General features: G+C 41.6%; 1 protein-coding gene and 1 pseudogene across 3 annotated transcripts in view; both read right to left on the bottom strand.

The window, feature by feature from the left end:
- Positions 1-22,659, bottom strand: part of PDE1A (phosphodiesterase 1A) — a 490,470-nt gene that overhangs the window by 109,729 nt on the left and 358,082 nt on the right. For all 3 annotated transcript variants that reach the window (XM_073633739.1, XM_073633738.1, XM_073633740.1), the window contains 2 exons: positions 18,416-18,598; positions 6,463-6,529 (listed from right to left, as the gene is read on the bottom strand). In XM_073633739.1, coding sequence (XP_073489840.1) covers positions 6,463-6,529; positions 18,416-18,598 — 250 coding nt within the window. The remainder of the gene's footprint in view (positions 1-6,462; positions 6,530-18,415; positions 18,599-22,659) is intronic.
- LOC141101847 (U2 spliceosomal RNA) lies at positions 8,162-8,266 on the bottom strand (annotated as a pseudogene).

Here is a 22,659-nt window from a genome sequence, read left to right as displayed (position 1 = left end):
AATCTATCTAACTCAAATCAAATGACACTGTCTGTCTCTCTCTCTCTCTATCGATGAACGCCGGAACACACACTACACAGGGCCGCTGTGCAGGCGGCCTTATATAGTGTGGGGTGTGTGCTAAATCCCCTGAGCCATAATTGGCCAAAGCCTCCTTGGCTTTGGCCAATTACAGCTCTCTGTTCAGACGGCGCTGTGATTGGCCAAGCATGCGGGTCATAGTGCATGCTTGGCCAATCATCAGCCAGCAATGCACTGCGATGCCGCAGTGAATTATGGGCCGTGACGCGCCACACGAATTTGGCGCGAACGGCCCATATCGTTCGCAATTCGGCGAACGGGCGAACAGACGATGTTCGAGTCGAACATGGGTTCGACTCGAACACGAAGCTCATCCCTAGCGGTGAGCCATTTTTATTATTCTTTTACATGATGACACTACAGTCAATTACCAAATGGTTATGAAATGACTGTCTGTCTGCTCTTTATATGTTTCTCGTGTAGAACTATTCCCATAAGATGTTGGACCGGACACTGTATGTGGTCTTGTCTGGTGCATGGAGGCAAGTGTTAAAAGAATCTTTGATAAAGCAAGATCAATAGTGAACATCTTCAAGTTTTCCATTCCACTGCAACACTGAAGATGTTGGAACATTGTGGCCTTACTCTTTTAAATGACTGCCCCACATGCTGGTCAAGTAATACTACTAGTAAATTTAACATGATCGAAAGACTACTCAAATTAAAAGACTTGGTCTGCCAAATTGCAAGCAGCATGGGATGGGAACATACTAAAACCCTCCAGAGTGACACCATGTCCATATCCCTGCCCTTTTTGATCTACTCTCTACTCAGCCACCTTGAGGACTTTAAACAGAACTCTAACTACCAAGACCGTGCCACAATTGCACAGAAAATGAAAGAGAATATCACCGATGAAATGTTCTCGCCAGTGCTTGAAGCAGCTGCTTGTTTTGCTCAGCTGCTGTCTGTGAAAACCCTTGTTGACATGGCAGATGAGAATATTCAGGAACTGCTTAAGAAGGCACAGGAGTATGCCTGTGATATAAGAAAATTCACATTGCCCAACTTACAAGATGAGGATCTGTCTGACTCTGAAGATGATGTGTAAGAAGAGGAGAATATTGAAAAATCACAAGAAGTGAAAGAAGCACATATAAGCAGCCAGTCTTTTGGTTTCTTTCAAAATGTCGCAGAAGACTCAGACAGAGCATCTCCCCAAACAGGCAGCATAGAGCAGCAGATCAGTATGACTGGTAATCCAGTGCACACAACCCATTTTGCTATGGCTTTCTCCCTAGCCTAAGTGGCCTGTTGTTTCTTGGAGTCAATTTTGTATTTTGAAATACTTAAAAGAGCAGTGAAAATAGTTTACTGTGGTGGTGCACTGGCTTGACTTGGCCCGTCATTGGATGTTTCATGTATCTGTGGAGTTGAATTAGAGGGAAAAAAATCAAGTTATTCTGATTTTAATTTCTCTCTCACCCCACACAGTCAGCTCTAAGTTGTCTCTCTATAATATACAGTGCCTTGAAAAAGTATTCATACCCCTTGACATTTTCCACATCTTGTCATGTTACAACCAAAAACGTAAATGTATTTTATTGGGATTGTATGTGATAGACCAACACAAAGTGGCACAAAACTGTGAAGTGGAAAGAAAATGATAAATGGGTTTCAAAATTATTTACAAATAAATATCTGAAAAGTGTAGCGTGCATTTGTATTCAGCCCCCTTTACTCTGATACCCCTAACTAAAATCTAGTGGAACCAACTGCCTTCAGAAGTCACCTAATTAGTAAATAGAGTCCACCTGTGTGTAATTGAATCTAAGTATAAATACAGCTGTTCTGTGAAGCCTTCAGAGATTTGTTAGAGCACCTTAGTGAACAAACAGCATCATGAAGTCCAAGGAACACACCAGATAGGTCAGGGATAAAGTTGTGGAGAAGTTTAAAGCAGAGTTAGGTTATAGAAAAATATCCCAAGCTTTGAACATCTCACAGAGCACTGTTCAATCCATCATCTGAAAATGGAAAAAGTATGGCACAACTGCAAATCTACATGGCTGTCCACCTAAACTGACAGGCCAGGCAAGGACAGCATTAATCAGAGAAGCAGCCAAGAGGCCCCTGGTAACTCTGTGGGAGCTGCAGAGATCCACAGCTCAAGTGGGAGAATCTGTCCACAGGACAACTATTAGTTGTGCACTTCACAAATATGGCCTTTATGGAAGAGTGGCAAGAAGAAAGCCATTGTTGAAAGAAAGCCATAAGAAGTCCAGTTTTTAGTTTGCGAGAAGCCATGTGGTGGACCCAACAAACATGTGGAAGAAGGTGCTCTGGTCAGATGAGACAAAAATTGAACTTTTTGGCCTAAAAGCAAAACACTATGTATGGTGGAAAACTAACACTGCACATCACCCCGAACACACCATCCTCACTGTAAAACCGTGAAACATGGTGGTGGCAGCATGTTGTGGGGATGCTTTTCTTCAACAGGGACAGGGAAGCTAGTCATCTGATAGAGCTTGAGCTATTTTCCAAAGGAGAATGGGCAAAAATGTCACTCTATAGATGTGCAAAGCTGGTAGAGTCATACCCAAAAAGGTTTGCAGGTGTATTTGCAGCGAAAGGTGGTTCTACAAAGTATTGACTCGACAGGGCTGAATATAAATACACGCCACACTTTTCACATATTTATTTGTACAAATATTGAAAACCATTTATCATTTTCCACTTCACAATTATGTGCCACTTTGTGTTAGTTTATCACATAAAATCCCAATAAAATACATTTATGTTTTTGGTTCCAACTTGACAAAATGTGGAAAATTTCAAGGGGTATGAATACTTTTTCAAGGCACTGTACTACATATATGGCCCTTCCCAGCATCGCCCTTTGGCCTTTAGGCAACCTGTGCCATGCAAAAATTATTGACAGTGCCCCTCCCAGTGACCACGTCCCTCTATATATATTTTGGTGAGATACTTCAATTCTGGGAAAGCAGCAGCTGAAAGATATTATGAAATCACTCCCATTAAGATTCAGTGTCTAAGTGCACAACATGACAGACAAACAGCTATTACTTCAGAATAACAAAAGGTTTGCATTCTGACTGCAAGAAAGTTTGTTAATAAAATCCCTGCAATGTACATAGATAAGATTGTTCTCAACAAAAGTATGGTTAAGCGTACTGTGGTCTGGTTACCTTTGTATGAATTTCGGGATGAGTTATCCGGAATATTGTTAAAAGTGCTCTTGCGCTACTATGGATCAGTGTATAAAATATACTACAAAAATAAATATTGATAATATGTGCAGCAAAATTTATAGTGTAACACAAAACACTTAGTAATTAAAATTGATAAAATGATTTTGCTCAAATATTAATAAATGATTCAAGATATAACCTTCAGGAGAGAGTTAATTATGAAATAAAATAAATGATAACTGAGATATGATGAAACAAATGTGAACAGTGAATTATATTAAAATAATGTGTTAATTCATATTGGTGTCTTAGTGTATATATTAAAGTTGGCCTGGTGAAGATATAGTACGGTGAAATTTTGCTATATACGTGCACTTCAAATAGTGTATAAAAAAATAAAAATGAAATAATAATATGGGAAGTCCAGAGTTCTTGTAATAGATGAAAAATAATGAGATTCAATAGTGTAAATAATTATTTTGCCCTCGTAGTCTTATTGCAGCTTCTTTAGTAGTCTGGTCTCCCAGAACTCTTACCTCAATACTAGTTATAGCATGCAGTCACCACTAGAGGGATCTCCCGTCTTTCCTGGATAAAATGTGTAATTTCTCTGGTTGGTTTAAAGTGGAGTTCCACCCACTTTTACAACTCTTCAGCATCCCTCACTAAACTGTGCACTGTAAACAAATTGGATATTTTTTAATTTTTTTTCTCAGCACCTACTGTATATCTGCTGTATTCATTTTTCACTTCCTCCTCCCTGGCCGCGGCCCATTGCATCATTTCCTGTTTGCAATGCCTTCTGGGAAGGGGCGGCAACTTCCTCTGAAACTGCCGTTGCTATGGAAACCTGACCTGAAACCTATTACACTGCTTGTGCTGCACTGAGCATGTGCGAGATCTGCAAGGATGAGATCCAGGAAGAAATACAGTCTGGCTTCAGATGCCCACACTTAAGATGGCCACTGCCTGCTGTAAGTTTATAAAATAACAAACTACTGCTATAAACTAACAAAACAGACCTTAGTTTACAGACTAACTTTACTAGAATACATTAAGCTTGTGTATTATTGGGGTATTTTTATTTAAAAAGTATAATTTCGGCCGGAACACCACTTTAATGTATCCGTCTTTCTTCTCAGGTTGCAAGAGTGGGCTGCTGGGTACTCATTCTGGAAAATTGAGGTGATGAGGAAGTTTCCCCAATCACCCACTCTTGATTTGCAGTTCATGATTCCTCTTTCCTCCCCCTTGTTACCCCTGCATTGAGGCACCGCCCTCACTAGGTGATTGGACAGTGAACCGCTGCAGTCTAAGAAGAAACACGGATACAATACACTAGCCAGAGGAACTACATCCCCTATCCAGGAAAGTCGGGAGATCACTCTAGTGGCGACTACATACTATAACCAGCACTGAGTGAACCACTGCAACCTGAGAAGAAAGACGGATACATTAAACCAACCAGAGAAATTACACATTTTATCCAGGAAAGACGGGAGATCCCTCTAGTGGTGACTGCATGCTATAACTAGTATTGAGGTAAGAGTTCTGGGAGACCAGACTACTAAAGAAGCTGCAATAAGACTACGAGGGCAAAATAATTATTTACACTATTGAATCTCATTATTTTTCATCTATTACAAGAACTCTGGACTTCCCATATTATTATATCATTTTTATTTTTATATACACTATTTGAAGTGCACGTATATAGCAAGATTTCACCGTACTATATCTTCACCAGGCCATCTTTAATATATACACTAAGACACCAATATGAATTAACACATTATTTTAATATAATTCACTGTTCACATTTGTTTAATTATATCTTAGTTATCATTTATTTTATTTTATAATTAACTCTCTCCTGAAGGTTATATCTTGAATCATTTATTAATATTTGCGCTAAATCATTTTATCAATTTGAGTTATCCGGAATGTCCGCAAATGATGGTTCAATTTGTTGCATTGTTATCAGCGAGCGTTGCTCCACATGGTTTGTAAAAAGTCTTGTTGTCCTTAACATCACAGCTCTGGGTGGTCTGAGAACAGTAAGGAGGCCTGTAATGTTGCAGAGTGCTCTGGATGGTGGTCTGAGGAGGCCTGTAATGCTGCAGAGTACTTTAGACAGTGGTCTGAGGAGGCCTGTAATGCTGCACTGTGATGTGGACATTGGTCTGAGGAGGCCTGTAATGCTGCAGAGTGCTCTGGACGGTAGTCCGAGGAGGCCTGTAATGCTGCACTGTGCTCTGGACGGTGGTCTGAGGAGGCCTGTAATGCTGTAGAGTGCTCTGGTCTCGGGCAGGTCTGAGGAATGGCCTGTAATGCACAGTGCCCTTGATCCCAGTGGTCAGAGGAGGCCTGTTGTAATGCTGCACAGTGCTGTATGGATGGAGGTTTAAGGTCTGAGGGATGGGCTGTAATCCACAATGCCCTGGATGGCACTGCCAGTGGTCAGAGGAGGCCTGTAATGCTGAATAGTGCTGGATGATGGTCTGAAGGATGGACTGTAATGCACAGTGCCCTGGATGCCACTGCCAGTGGTCAGAGGAGGCCTGTAATGCTGCACAGTGCTGGGTGGTGGTCTGAGGGGAGGCCTCAGGCCTGCTGTAATTGTAATGTACTACACAACTGTTACTGTACACACTCACAGTCTGCTCTGCTTTCTGTCTGCTCTGGGCACCTGGTGGCGCGGCCATCTCCTGAGTCGGGACTCGAGAGTGAGACAGACTCAGTCTCTTCGGGACTTGGGAGGCCTGGCTGGCCTGTAATGCGTAGTGCTACTCTCTCTGGTCTCTGGCAGTCGTCACGGTGCAGCTGAAAGCGGATTTTGGGAGCAGGCGGAGCTCCGTGAAAAAACTAGTTAGTTCATGAGGGTAAACGAACCTGCCTCACATTTTTATCCCATTTTCATTCGTTAACGAAAACGGATTTGATTTTTGTTATAGTTTTTGGCAGTGGACAAAAATATATATTGTACTTTTTGTTTTGTTTTCATCACTGTAAAAATGCTGCTGACAAAAACTTTGATGAAAATGTTTTCGTTGACGAAATTAACACTGCTGACAAATGAGTTGCAGGATCCCGACTTTAGTGACCTAAAGAGAAATTTTTTACCATATAGTAAAAGATTGTTCCCAGGGTTGCTGTACAGAGAGGAAGGGATAAGTTTTATCTTTTTCCCAGTGTTTCTAGTATGGTGATATTTACTTTTATTTACCTTTAAACATGCTATCACTGTTGAGGGATATGTAAGACCAGCCATATTGGACGATCTTCTGTACATCCTAAAAAAAAAGGAAATCATTAAAATATATATACATATTATTTTTTTGCTATAAATAAATTAATGCAAATTTGTGGTTGCGCCATCACAATGACCAATAAAAAGTTCTTAGTACTGTCACAGGAGATCAGCTCATCTGATAATTAGAAGCTTTCCTACACCCCAAAATGAAGACATCATATCATAGAAAAGCTGGTCTGTCATTAGAAGCTCTAGAATGGTTGTTTAGACCTGAGTTTTTCTTTGAACCTAGTTTGTACAGTCAGGTCAACTAACCCAACAACAATCTGTATAATATAATTGTATTAATTTACATTTTAAATTAAATTCAAATGTGCACTAACAGTAATTAAAATAGGGTATTTCCTTATTAAAATAACAGAAACCAGCTTGGGAGAAATTCAATTTTCATTACAGCATTTCATCATGCTGGGTTTTGTTACTGTTAAACAAACACTGTTACTGTTAAACTGGATAGATTGATAGCAATGGGAGCCATTGGCTCCCTCTGCTATCAATCAAATCTAGTTTTTTTTTTTTTTTTTTTTGAAAGCCTATGGCGTGCAAAACACACCCAAAAACTTCACCCGGTGCATAAAAAATGTTCACACACATAAAGAGTGCTCACAAAAAAGTGCAACGGGTACACAAGACGTGCCAATTCCCTGATCCCCCGGGGCGTTAGGCTCCTGCGGGGACAAAGGTACTTACTATGGTCTATCTGGCCGGAACCAGACAGACCCCGTTCTCTGGAGGGCCTGCCGAAACAGGACCCACCCAAGTACTAGGTGGGGCTCCCCCGAAGGGAGACCCCATGAGAGAGGGCGAACTAAGCCAAAAGGCCATGTCCACCCCTTCCCAAGACTTTCAGGGCTGGCCCGAGGACCCGCATCCTTACTCATCACACTGTGGGACAAACGTGACAAAAACAAGACGTGACAGACTACACAGGTTTCAATCAAAATAAATAAAAAATGGGGGAAGGGATAGTGGAGAGGAGAGTGAAAAGAAGTGGCCATTGTGTAACACAATGACCAGGCCCTCCGGCCAGGAATAAAAAATTCCTCTGGTCCTAGCCAAAAGGCCCGGCCCAAGAGGCAGGTGCAAAAAAAGCTGTGTTATGGTGCAGTGACCGTGGTGCCCAAAATCAGTGTGACTCCCACTCACAGTGATCTTAAGGCACCCCTGGACTGCCACTCCAGGGGCACTACTCCATAGGCTTTCAAGACCTACCCTGGCCCACAGCCCAGACCACGACAGCCCCCACCGCAGACAGAAAAGGCATGAGGTTCAGGAAGCTTGGTGAGAGCCCTTGCCCTGAAGGCTCCACCGTCACTCCCATCACCCCTTCCAGTTTCACATTTGGGTAAATGGATACTAGCCACTCCCCCCCTCCAGCAAAAGGGGAGTAAGCGTTCTCCTACCCAAATAACTGTCAGCAGCTAGAGCCACCACAATCCAGGCCGGAAGGCCAGGGACCCGACCCTTCAGCCAGACCAAAATGCAGCACCCATCCCCACCAGGAGCACCCTTCCAGACGGCTCAGACTCAACCATTGGCCGGTCCCCAGTATACTTTCGGGCAACTCGGCATAGTCCCTGCTGAGTATCGCCTTTCCAGGTACTATGACACCATTGGATTTGCTGGTCCTCCCCAACGAGAGTGACACAGCGCCTCCTCTGGAAACTGATAAGAACAGATACTACACTTGATCTTAGCCAAAAGGCCGAGAAGCAATCAAATCTAGTGACACGGGAGAGGGGGGGGTGGGGCCCAATCCCGCTGTCTGTGTCAATGGACATAGCAGCAGGACCCGGGAACACGCTTCCATGGGTGCCCTCATGGAAAGTGGCTCGAATTCGAAAAGTTTCCAAAGAGAATAGAATAGAAAAATAAACGAATAGAGTAGTAAAAAATAGAATAGAATAGAAAACAATATAACAGAAAATAAAAGAATAGAATATAATAGAGTAAAACAGAACAAAATAGGATAGAAAATAAAAGAACTTGAATTCGAATTTGAAAGCTATTCTAATTTGAAAAGTATTTGAAAACTATTCGAATTAGAAATTTCGTCCGAATTTATTTTTCGTTATTTCATATTCATTTAAATTCGGAACTATTGTAGTTTGGAAATTCGGATACATCGGAATTTCCAAAAAATTAAAATTTGTCCAAATTTCAATTCGGAACAAAACGAACCACACATGTCTAATTTATTCTGCAGCAGGCCAATAACCCTAAACATGCAGCCAATGTCTTTAGGAACTATCTTCAGTGCAAAGCAGAACAAGGAGTCCTAGAAGTGATGGTTTGGCCCCCACAGAGCCCTGATCTCAACATCATTGAGTCTGTCTGGTGTCACATGAAGAGACAGAAAGTTTTGAGGAGGCCTACATCCGCAGAAAATCTGTGGTTAGTTCTCCATGATGTTTGGAACAACCTACCTGCCAAGTTCCTACAAAAACTGTGAGCAAGTATACCTAGAAGTATTGATGCTGTTTTGAAGGCAAAGGGTGGACACACCAAATATTGATTAGATTTGGATTTCTCTTCTGTTAATTTATTTTCCATTTGGTTAATTGATGAAAATAAACTATTAACATGTCTATTTCTGGGGGCGTGGCCTAGCGCGGCATGTGAACAGACCTGTTCACCGGAGCTCCCGCTGTTGATCCTCCATCCGATCCTCACCTCGCTTCTCCCGGTGTCCAAAAATCAAAGAGCCTGGGGCCCATGGCTTCCCTGACACCTCAGGACCCAGCAGCAGCTGCAAATTTGGGCATGATGACCCGCGGGAATCGTGGAGATTCCTCGGCCGCTCTGGACTTCCAAGATGGCGCCTGGACCTCTCAGCCTCAGAGAACGCCACAAGGCCAGGACAAGAAGACAGAGCAGGGGGGTAAGTTACAGAAACCCCCTAAGAATAAAGACCCACCCAGGGATATGCTATACTACGCACAGAAGCTGGCAGGCTCTGCGGACTCCACACAGGCCAGTACACAGCTCCCTGCAGTGTCCACAGAGCAGGCAGGCAGGGGTGATACACACAGGCTGGAAGACACTGACACTATGGAGTCTGTCCCTGACCCCATGCCTGGTCTGTTTGAATCGCAGGCGGAGGATAGCCCCCAACCCACACTTAGTGAAATATTACATGCGGTCCACAGATGTACTGCCTTGGTGGATGACCTCAAGGAAAAATTTGGGGGGCTGAAGGAGACTGTCTCTCTCCTCCGCCAGGACATTCAAAAAATCAGGGAGAGAACCACGGCAGTGGAGGGGAGAGTAAGTGACATAGAAGACCAGATGCCTCATTTGAACAGAGATGTACGAGGGGCCGCACAGCATGCGCATCAGGCCTTTGAAAAGACTGACGACATCGAGAACCGCCTGAGATGCAATAACGCCCCTATAGTGGGGCTCCCAGAGAAGGTGGAGGGCAGGGACCCCACGGTATTCGTTGAAGGCTGGCTGCAGGAAATATTTGGCAAGGAGGCCTTCTCTCCCCTGTACGTGGTGGAGTGGGCACATCGGGTACCGCCAAGACCTTTCCCACCTGGAAACCCCCCTAGAGTGATGCTGGCCAGGCTCCTTAACTACCGGGACCGTGAAGTTGTGCTGCGACTTGCTAGAGAGAAGGGGGCTGTGCAGTACAACGGCACCAAAATTTCCTTTTTTCTGACTTCTCAGCAGAAGTGCAGCGCAGAAGATCTAAGTTTGCAGACGTTAAAAAAAGGCTGCAATGACTACAGCTCAAGTACACAATGCTATTCCCAGCCAAGTTGCGAATCACAGCCGGAGATCAAAACCACTTTTTTGAAAACGCACAAGATGCTGCAGGGTGGCTGGACCAGAACGAATAAGACCTATGTCGCGGCAGACGTGAAAATGAGGAAGGATGACTCCACTTAACACATCTGTTGCAGGTATAAAGGGCGCCCACATTCTACTGTCGTTAATGCTTCATCAAAAGAGGACCTTTACTTATTATCCAGTAGCAGCGAGTGAATTTCAATATTTTATATTTTATTTCAATTTTTGTTTAACCATTCAGGTGCTCCACCCCTGAACTCTACACGTTGCCACTGTTGCTATGGCTTGAGTTTGTGTGCCCTGTTGGCACGGTTAGGGCTTACAGAGCCCCACACTATTTGGAAAATCCTTGCTTGGCCTTGTTAGCAGGGACTGTTCTACAGGATGTCTTTCACCCCTGGACATATTACTTGGTTCGCTCTGTCCTGCAATTAAGTTTAATGCTCTTTCGCGGAAGTTTGATGCATCTCCACTGCATGAACTGCTTCATCAATCCATCTCGTGTTCCACACTGCTTGCTGACCATCCCAGTCTGTGCACGGACTGCATGTTGGAAGTCCTCGGGACCTCGTTACACTTACAAGAACTGGATATGGTATTTGCAATGTCTGATACACCTATAGTGACCTGGAACGTTCGGGGAGTGAACGACCCATTGAAAAGATCTATGATCTCAGCTGGTTTGCGGAAGTTCCACCCGGCCATAATTGGCCTGCAAGAGTCTCACCTGCGGGCCGATACGGTCAGTTTCCTACAATACGCTTGGTTTGGTAAGGCCTATCACTCCACCTACTCCGCGTTTTCACGTGGAGTGAGTGTATTGATCCATAAAGCCCTAGTATACCAGGAGTTGGACTCCCTAATTGATATATCTGGTAGATTTGTGTTTCTGTATTGCAAACTGTATACAATCACATTGATCTTAGCCTTTGTGTACATGCCCCCTCCGTTCTCCAGGGAGGTGTTACAGCTGTTAATATCCTATTTAGCTAACAAGCCGGATATCCCGGTATTAATAATGGGGGGCTTTATTTGCTACTTGGTTCCTAGACTAGACAGACACCCACCTGTGCCGCCCCCTGGGGGCGGATGGGGCACTTCTCTTAGCTGCCTACTTGCAGAGGTAGGATGGATCGATGTATGGCGTAGCCACAATCCAGGTAGTAAACAATTTTCTTGTTTCTACAAGACCCATGGGTCATTATCCCGTATTGATTTGTGCGTGGGTACCCCAAATCTGGTTGGTAACATCTCTAAAGTGGAGTACTTCCCACGGGGAGTGTCAGATCACACCCCACTAGCTTTATGGTTAACTACCCAACCCTCTAGTACTTTACCCAGGGCCCCGTGGAAGTTGAACGCTTTCTGGCTAAAGCTTTTCACTTCGCAAGAAAGGATAGCCTCTCAGATCCAGGTCTTTTTTAGGACGCACCGACAACAAACTGATGTTCACTTGAAATGGGAAACCTTTAAAGCATATTTAAGAGGGATTTTTATTCAAGAAATACAAAAGGTCAAACACAACTCCTTGGTCCTGTTAGAACAGGCGGGGGATTTGGTAAGGCAATTAGAACTAACATATGTTACTGATCCTACTGACTCCGCCAGGTAGGCATGGATGTCGGCCCAGGACTCCTTGGACCGGCTGAGATCCTCCACTGCGGAGCGAAAAAGGTTCTTCACAAAGTTGGCGTTATACGAGGAGGGGTAAAAGATGGGCCGCTTACTTGCTAAAATTGCGCGATCTCAACAACAGTCACTGGCCATTGGAGCTATTCGTGCTGCTAACGGTAAAGTAGTTAATTCACCAGGGGTCGTTATATTCGAGCTGGCATCCTTTTATGGAGACCTTTACAGGCCGAGGGATGCTTACTCGGATGCAGATCTGACCGCATATATGTCCAAAATTGATTTACCTTTATTGTCTGTTGAAGCTAAAAAACAATTGGATGCTTCAGATGGCGGCCTGCTCTTTTCCACCTGTAAGGCACCGGGAGAAGATGGCCTCCCTATGGAGGTATTTACTCAATATGGGGAACAGATACTTCCAGAACTGTTAAAGGTATTTAATGCCTGCCTGGAAGCAGGAAAGCTCCCTGACTCTATGGCAAGGGCAAATGTAATTCTACTTCTTAAGCAGGGGAAGGATCCAGTTGACCCTGGCTCCTACAGGCCTATTTCATTATTTCAAAGTGATGTAAAGATCCTTGCCAAGGTTCTGGCGCTTCGGGTTAATGGGATTATCTCCTCCATTATACACCAAGATCAGGCCGGCTTCATGCTACAAAAGTCTACGGCTACAAATCTGAGGAGGTTGTTCCTGAACATGCAAATGCAAGCAGATAATGGGGCTCAAAGGGCTCTGTTGTCTCTCGATGCCAATAAAGCTTTTGACAGCGTCAGCTGGAGATATTTATGGGCAGTACTAGATAAATTTGGTTTTGGGGACCGATTTATAGCATGAGTTAAGTTATTGTATGCATCCCCTCAGGCCAACATCAGAATGGCAGATAGAGTATCACAAGCCTTTGCCCTGGCCAGGGGGACAAGGCAAGGTTGCCCACTGTCCCCTTTGCTCTTTGAAATTGCAATAGAGTCACTGGCAGTCATGATAAGAGACAGTACGCAGATCCAGGGGTTCCAATATGGAACTCTGCACGAAAAAATAATGTTATACGCGGATGACATGTAACTCTTTCTGGGGGACCCGAGTCATTCACTATCAGGGGCGATGTCTATAATAAAACAGTTTGGTCACCACTCCGGGTTAACCATAAACTGGTCCAAGTCAGCTCTGATGATGCTGGACAGGGGCCGTGGGGTTGTACTTCCCGACCATTGTCCCATCCCTCTGGTCACTAGTTTCAAGTATCTGGGCATACAAATCACGCCCAGGCTTGGAGACCACTGCTCCCTAAACATATATCCCTTACTGTCTCGTTTTCGAGACAAAATAAATACATGGAACAACTTGAAGATGTCACTGGCAGGCAAGGCCAATTTAATCAAAATGATCTTAATGCTCCAGTTGCTATACTTCTTGCACAATACACCTGTAGTGATTCCTCTAAAAATTTTCAGAATAGTAAACACCCTTTTTCGTTGATTGTTATGGAATACCAAGCCTCCTAGAATTAGGCTGGAGCAGTTGCAGCAGTCTAAGGACAACGGGGGGCTGGCGATCCCCAACCCCTGGTTGTACTATATAGCGTCCCAATTGCAGCAGCTGGTCGGCTCCATGACTCATGACCCGAAGGGCTCAGCAGCGCAGCTATTGCTGATTGCCTCTGGAGCGGAGACCATTCCCATGGGCCTAGAGGCACAATTGTTTGCAAAGTCCAACAAGCAGACCCCAACGCTGTCACTAGTACAGAAAATATGGAATAAGGTCAGACAACTCCAGGGGGTGCAAAGATTTATGGATTTCAGCCCGATATGGGGTAATCGCTCATATACTGAGCTGGGAAAATTACAACAAGGGCCTAGATGGCATACCCATGGTGTGAAGTTGCTTTCCCACATATTTAGGGACGGTAAACTTCTTTCCTTCATAGAACTACAAGCTAAATTTAACTTGCCGGATAACATGCTTTACTCTTACCTCCAATTGTGGCACGCTGTCGATGCGTAGGGGGTCGCTGGTGAGTGGACACTGTCGCCCACCCTAGTGTTCCATGTGCTGCAGACCAGTAATGTAACTAAAGGGATTATATCCCAATGCTATCAGATGCTACTAGCAAGACACTTGTGGGCCTATCCATATAACGTGATGTCTGCATGGGAAAGGGACCTTGGCCAAATCACAGGGGAACAACGGGAGGAGGCCCTACAGTCCATATCCACATGTTCCCTTAATGTTGCACAAAAAGTCTCCCAATTGTTCATAACACTGAGAGTGCACTATACCCCAAAAAAATTGCATAGGATGGGCAGGGCGGCGGATCCTTTATGTTGCCCTTGTAGACAGCATGACGGAGACCTTATTCACCTCCTATGGCACTGCCCGAGGCTCCATCGGTACTGGAATGTACACTCAATGGAGTATTTCAGACAAAAGTTCCTACAGATCCTCTGTGTTGTATATTGGGGGTCCTGGAGGATGTAATCCCTGAGGAGTTAACCAGGGTTGCATTCTCCAGAGCACTATTCCAGGCCAGTAAACTCATCCTAATGGGTTGGAAATCCACTTTGCCACCTACTAGCAATTCTTGGCTAGTGCACATGGGACAAAACTTATTAGGGAAAAATACATATACCAACATAGGGGATGCCCGGGTAGGTTTGGACGTATATGGTCAAAATGGTTAGACACACCAGGTTTAAGCCCAAGAGAGCTTGTGATGTCCAGACTCCTGCAGTCCCTATAAATAGGATGAGGGGATGCAAGACAGATTGTATATTATGAATGAAGCAGGTTGTGCTGGTGGAACCAGGGAGAGGTGAACTATAGATGTTTGGAGTAATGCACTCGGTTGGTAGACCATTTGAAACAAAACTGTATATGTGTTATTGAACCAAAAAAAATGTACCTGTATTTGTAACCTGAGCATTGGTTATTGTTGGAAATTGTACGAATGTTCAATAAAACCTTTTTCTGATTTAAAAAAAAAACATGTCTATTTCTGAAAGTATATTTTCAATCCTGCCTAAAACCTTTGCACAGTAATATATACAGTATATATAGTATATACAGTGGGGGCAGAAAGTATTCAGAACCCTTAAATTTTTCACTCTTTGTTATATTTCAGCCATTTGCTAAAATCATTTAAGTTCATTTTTTTCCTCATTAATGTACACACAGCACCCCGTATTGACAGAAAAACACAGAATTGTTGACATTTTTGCAGATTTATTAAAAAAGAATAACTGAAATGGTCCTAAGTATTCAGAACCTTTGCTCACTATTTATTAGAAGCACTCTTTTGATCTAATACAGCCATGAGTCTTTTTGGGAAAGATGTAACAAGTTTTTCACACCTCTATTTGGGGATCCTCTGCTATTCCTCCTTGCAGATCCTCTCCAGTTCTGTCAGGTTGGATGGTAAATGTTGGTGGACAACCATTTTTAGGTTTCTCCAGAAATGCTCAATTGGGTTTAAGTCAGGGCTCTGGCTGGGCCATTCAAGAACAGTCAGAGAGTTGTTGTGAAGCCACTCCTTCATTATTTTAGCTGTGTGCTTGGGTCGTCATTGTCTTGTTGGAAGGTAAACCTTCAGCCCAGTCTGAGGTCCTGAGCACTCTGGAGAAAGTTTTCATCCAGGATATCCCTGTACTTGGCCACATTCATCTTTCCCTCGATTGCAACTAGTCGTCCTGTCCCCGCAGCTGAAAAGCACCCCCACAGCATGATGCTGCCACCACCATGCTTCACTGTTGGGACTGTATTGGACAGGTGATGAGCAGTGCCTGGTTTTCTCCACACATACCACTTAGAATTAAGGCCAAAAAGTTCTATCTTGGTCTCATCAGACCAGAGAATCTTATTTCTCACCAACTTGGAGTCCTTCAGGTGTTTTTTTTAGCAAACTCCATGTGGGCTTTCGTGTGTCTTGCACTGAGGAGAGGCTTCCGTTGGGCCACTCTGCCATAAAGCCTTGACTGGTGGAGGGCTGCAGTGATGGTTGACGTTCTACAACTTTCTCCCATATCCTGACTGCATCTCTGGAGCTCAGCCACAGTGATCTTTGGGTTCTTCTTTACCTCTCTCACCAAGGCTCTTCTCCTCCGATAGCTCAGTTTAGCCAGACGGCCAGCTCTAGGAAGGGTTCTGGTCATCCCAAACGTCTTCCATTTAATGATTATGGAGGCCACTGTGCTCTTAGGAACCTTAAGTGCAGCAGAAATTTTTTTGTAACCTTGGCCAGATCTGTGCCTTGCCACAATTCTGTCTCTGAGCTCTTCAGGCAGTTCCTTTGACCTCATGATTCTCATTTGCTCTGGCATGCACTGTGAGCTGTAAGGTCTTATATAGACAGGTGTGTGGCTTTCCTAATCAAGTCCAGTCAGTATAATCAAACACAGCTGGACTCAATGGAAGGTGTAGAACCATCTCAAGGATGATCAGAAGAAATGGACAGCACCTGAGTTAAATATATGAGTGTCATAGCAAAGGGTCTGAATACTTAGGACCATGTGATATTTCAGTTTTTCTTTTTTAATAAATCTGCAAAAATGTCAACAATTCTGTGTTTTTCTGTCAATATGGGGTGCGGTGTGTACATTAATGAGGAAAAAAAATTAACATAAATGATTTTAGCAAATGGCTGCAATATAACAAAGAGTGAAAAATTTAAGGGGGTTTGAATACTTTCCGTTATATATATATATATATATATATATATATATATATATATATATATTGTTTTTGCAGACTAAATTTAGTTTCACTTAAAGCTCAAGAGCTACCAAATTGTAAGGCTTTTGTAATTGTTTATAAGAAGCTCTGTTCAATATAAGAGCTAAGTGACAGTACATAGGGTCAGGGCAGTTAATAGCTTCACAACACCTCAACTAATCACCAACCCTGATTCCCAACTCTCAGGGGTAAAGAAAAAAGAAGAGAACATTGAATATATACTTTATGTATGTATTTATAACTTGCTATAGGTGTAGACCTACTTGCACTGCATACTAACTGGGCCTAGAGTAATGTAATGACTGTATAAGAAGCCACCTCTTTATTATGTATGTTAAAGCTGTTTTGATCTGTAATTGTGTTGAAAGAAAGTTTGATTAATGTACAGTACCTGTATTATGAGATTCAGCTTAGTTTGTCTGCAACTTTCATTAGTGGCATGTTGGGAGAGGATTTAAATATAGGCTTTTAGGTAGCCAACCAGCCTTAGAAATTGCTGGCACAACGAGTTGAAGCAACCTACCAACACCACACGTGGGTCATGGTGTATCCCCTACCAGATCACAAAAATTTATCTCGCAATATGGGGCAGCGAGTGGAGCCATTGTTCCCATACCAAGTACACTCGCCTAAATAACTAGGTGCCTATCAAGAACTCATTGGTCATATCAGTGATTGCTTCGATTTTTATATTTTTTTCTTTAGCTAGAGTTGTTTTAATTTTTTATTAAAACATTTATTATATGTGTTATACTTTTAAAGTAGAACTTAAGTAAAACTTTATTTTTATACATTTTGAATAAAGTAAGGGAGGGTTATAAACCCTTTCAGTATTATCCCTTTCAATATTTTAGAGATATTTTTCAATCACTCATTTATCTTTGGGGAATTGCTTGTATTATTAGTAGTTTACCCCTTTGTAGGGACTCTTTAGGGGTTTAAGGATTTAGTATTGGTGTTGTTTGTATTTTGCTCTTTCTTAGCGAATAAAGATTTTTGTAGTACAACTCTTCAGGGTGTGTGTTTTTATCACTCTGTTTGTTATTTTTGTGTTCTTTGCTAGCTATTTCTGATTACATACCCCCGCTATTATGCGGTGAGTGCCACAATTTTTGAATATAGTCAGGATTGCCTTGTTTCTACATTTTGTTGCATAGGGTTATAAACCCTGTCAGGTTATTTTTTGCCATCTGTGTCCAATAGGGGAGATTTCCTGTCCTTACACGGTGAAGGAATTCCAGGGTGTCGCCGGGGTCACCAGAAACTAGTGTCCCCATTGGAAGATTTTCCTTCTATTAATATTATGATGTCAACTCAAAATGCGGGATTTGATTTTACTTTCACTTTTAGTGGTAATGGTAAATATGGCAAATAGAGAGGGTAAATATCCCTAATAGGGGCACAGACAGCAATAAAAACTGGCAGGTGTTATAATCCCTCTCCACTCTATCCAAAACTAAGAAAAAAAAGTTTTGCTTTTAGTTACACTTTAACTGATATATCAGGTTGAACTTGTCCTGGTTGGGTGCAACTACATTTGATTTCCCCAAACTAAGCAAAACAAAGGAAAAGCAGAAGCTAGATTTACCTACTGGGTGTCATCTTTCTCCAGAAATAAAATATAAGTAGGCTTGTGCATTTCACTAGTATTTTTTCCTTTATTATTGAAACACTTTACAAATATGGCAATTAAAGCTGAACACAATTATAGTATACCTTTCAACGAATATTCCAGCTTGAACTGCATGGACGATGCTTCGAAACTTTGGTTTTTCTTCAGGCCTCCTTCTCCTCATGCCCATTTTCCTTGTGAAGGTGGATGCCAACCAGTCTCTCACCTCCAATGGAACTGAGTCTGTGTGGATGTCAGAGAGCTCATCCTCTGTATCCAATAGGCGTCTACATTTTTGGTATAAATAACATTTGATAGGTTTAGCATAAGGTGCACGACAGTAACATGAAAAAATGTCCTATACCAATATACCAATTTTTAATTACACAAGCCTCTGTGATATATTAATGCTATTATTTATTTATTCAGCTATCATTTTTATTCAGCTATCATTCTTTTAGCTCTAATTAGAGAGAAGCAAAGAAGGGTAAATGGGCCATCTAAGGATTCTATGTTCCTGGCCTCAAATTTTACCCTTTCATATTAAATTCCAAGGTATATTCTGTGTCTAGCGGGGGGGAGCTTGTACCAGCTGAATGTGCCTGGTACAACTCCAAACCAGAAATGTGCAAAACTGAGAGTTTTAGTTTTCCTGAAAGTTTGGCAAAAGATATGGAAAATTTAAGGATGTGTCACATTTTGGAAAAAGCAATATAAAACAAAGCAACAACCCCCCAAAAAACAATTGGAAGTAGACAAATAACAGTCAAATATGCAACAAAAGGAAAAGACAATTACAGAAGAAAAAAAAATACAAAATTTTCTCAAGCAGCTCAATGAGAGAAATTAAGAGTTTCCACTTTGGTGGAAGGTACCAATGTCAACAAAATTACTCATCCCTACTTGTAATGGTGCAATTTCTAAAAGAGTATTGGGCACCTACTTAAAAAAACACAGAAAAATCAGGCACTAGAAATGCTTCCTTGTAGCATCTTTTTCTTTCCATACATTTTTTCTAAATCCCTTGCAATGTGCCTATGAATTTGCTAGAACATTTGACTACTCCAGAGAGAGTCAATTCCCTAGCACAGCTCCTTCCTCTTGCACTTCATATTCCTCTCCTCTTCTAGTTATTGTCTGTGATAGTCCAGCATAGCCACTCCTCCCATCACTACAATACATAACCTTTGTTGTAGCTGTGAAGGGGAATACTAAAGTGTTGCTTGAGTTACAGCTCTGAGTGTGCTGGGGCTGCTTACATCACATCCAAGATGGCAGCATCCAGCAGCAGTTATAGGGCTTTTGGATGACTACACAAGGGAGGCTTTTGTGGTAAATGTATAAAATATGTTAAATACACATATAGTCTTATGGGAAGATGTTTGTTAAAATTAATGGTCTGATGACAGGGTCTCTTAAATTACCCAAAGCGCTTTTTAAAATAATGAGCAGAAGTTCAACTTTGAGAAACTCTTTATTTATGCCTTCCATGTGAACAAACTGCCAATTTCTTTTGATGACTCCCGAATGACTCTGGACAAGGATAGGGAAGCAGACTGGCTAGTAATTTTCAAATTATAATGCCACAAATGTTGTTTTGGACTGTAAAGGCAAATTGTCCTACCAATATCTTTATTCATAATACTCTGGGATTTGCCTGTTGGGAATTGGTGGATACATGGGTTTTCTATTTTTAACAAGAAAATGAAAAACCCTTAATTTATGTGCAGTTTTCAAATGAGCCACTCTGCTTGGGTGCAGCTGATCATTGTGGTAAGTATATAAAAAACATTTTAAATATTTCTGGAACTATTAAAAGTGGTCTGAATTTTTTCCCTTGGTTCAGCCTTTGAAACCTGTTAAACCAATGTTGCTGTGACACATAATAATAAGCTCTCCCTCAATAACAATGAGCATATATTGCTAGGAATAGCTTTATAGGGCCAAATATCACAGTGAAGATTTCAAATGCCACAATGAATAGGCAGCATCACCATGTATGGCTGTTGGACTATTTTAAGACAAGTCTTTCAACAAGGAAAGAGTTTAGGTCATAACTTAGGAAAAAAACAGTTTCTGAAATTACATTTTCCTCCTGAATGACCAAGAATAGTGTGTCTAATTAAATGACCTTTGGGACCTAAAAATAGCTTTGGGTATTATCCTAAATTATGTGTACACTCTATTTATATACAGTTTAAATGATTGCATGGACTTAGCCTAATTGCTTCATTATTATGATACAAAGACAATTTAGTAGAATCCATTCACAATATGTGACCACCCTTGATAATAGATTGGTGAGGAGTGGGTGGCTAATGCAAACATTGAATCATTTTTTTTTTTTACTTTTTATGTTCTAACAAGCACACACTACAATACATTTAAAAAAAAAAACAATAATCATACATCAATTTAGAGCTAGCAAAATTGAAGCTAATCTAACTAAACTGAGCCTAAAATTATATTTTTTAATTCAGTACAGTCATAGCCAAGCACTCTGGTATCTTCCTTTCACACTGAAGAGATACTAAAATAAGTGCTTAAAAGAAACCTGTCATGAAAGAAATATATAGGCTGCCATTGATGACCTCTTCCTTGGAAAATAGTTGTCTATCTGTTAAGTTGACCCTCTTGCCTCAGTCCTCCAAGAGCTTCTCATTTTTCTGATTTTCATATTTGTTCTAGGCTAATGTCTTTAAAAGTATTGAAAACAGGGAGTAAACGAAACAGACATTCAACTAGTATTTTTATATTTCCCCTGTGATAGGCCCACTTTACATTCCATTTTTAACTAGAATATATTTTTTTGTTTGGTTAAAATATGAAAGGGTTATACAGTACATGCTTTCAGGTTTCACAATTGGGGAGATTTCACCACACTTTTTATATTGTGGCCAAAGAGGAAGTGAGGAGATCTACCCAATAGTGACACAGTAAAAAAATTAAAAATTAAGTTCTCAAACTTGCCCACTCTGCTTAAAATATGTTTAGTACTTTTTGACCCAGCAGGAAACTAAAAAAAGCTCTTTAAAGCCTAAAGGCTAAGATAACCTGTTTTGTTTTTCTAAATTCCAGCTCCCCTATGGACCAATATAGCATTCATGTACTTTTTTGCAAAAATATCAAAGCTTTCCATAAAATCTACAGACACGTACCTTACTGTCCTACATCCATGATTCAAAACGTATCTATTGGTTCTGTTTTACGTCCTTACAGACTGTAGGTCATGACACAGGAAGGAGTTGACCAGCTGATCTCCTTAGCACACACCCTGCATCATCACCCTACCATTCTCAGCTGCACGTTTTTTAACTACTTCCCATCTAGGCCAATTCCGACATTTCTCTCCTACATGTAAAATTCATCATTTTTTAGCTAGAAAATTACATAGAACCCCCAAAAATGATATATTTTTTTTAGCAAAGACCCTAGAGAATACAATGGGGGTTGTTGCAACTTATTATCTCGCATGGTATTTGCGCAGCAATTTTTCTAACACTTTTTTTTTTTTAAAAACTGTCATGCTTAAAAAAAACAAAAAAAAATTAAGGTTAGCCCAATTTTTTTGCATAATGTGAAAGATGAAGTTACGCCAAGTAAATAGATACCTAACACGTCACACTTCAAAATTGCACACGCTCGTGGAATGTCGCCAAACTTCGGTACTTAAAAATCCCCAAAGGCAACGATTTACAATTTTTTACTGGTTACATGTTTTGAGTTACAGAGGAGGTCTAGGGCTAGAATTATTGCTCTCGCTCTAATGTTCGTGGCAATACCTCACATGTGTGGTTTGAACACCGTTTTCATATGTGGCGGGACTTACATATGCTTTCGCTTCTGCGTGCTCGCACACGGGGACAGGGGTGCTTTAATTTTTTTTTTTAATTGTTAATTTCACTTTTCTTTTTTTAATTTGACACTTTTAAAAAAAAAAAATTTTTTGATCACTTTTATTCCTATTACAAGGAATGTAAACATCCCTTGTAATAGGAATATGGCATGATCAGTCCTCTTTACTTTTTTTTTTTCCATAAAAGTTTTATTGTGAAAAAGGTGTCAGTACATAGTTTTTATACAAACAGTAGGTGCTTGAACAACAAGAACATTTACATATTTGATATGATCTTACTCTCAAGAACTTAGCTGGGCTAATCAGAAGGCTAGAAATCTCCACCATGCTCTGAGACCTGTAACAGGGTAAAGCAGAGTAGCCATTTTGAACATGAATGTGTGGAACCTTTAAGGTGGAGTGAGGCTGTTTGGGTGGGCAGTCTCATCCGTCTTGTTTGGTGTGGGGAGTAAGGAAAGTGATCGGTCCTCTTTACAGCAAGATATGGGGTCT

Source organism: Aquarana catesbeiana, linkage group LG06, assembly GCF_042186555.1.
Source record: "Aquarana catesbeiana isolate 2022-GZ linkage group LG06, ASM4218655v1, whole genome shotgun sequence".
NCBI lineage: Eukaryota > Metazoa > Chordata > Amphibia > Anura > Ranidae > Aquarana > Aquarana catesbeiana.
The sequence above is the reverse complement of the archived record's forward strand: the minus strand, read 5'-3'. Positions and strand labels throughout refer to the sequence as shown.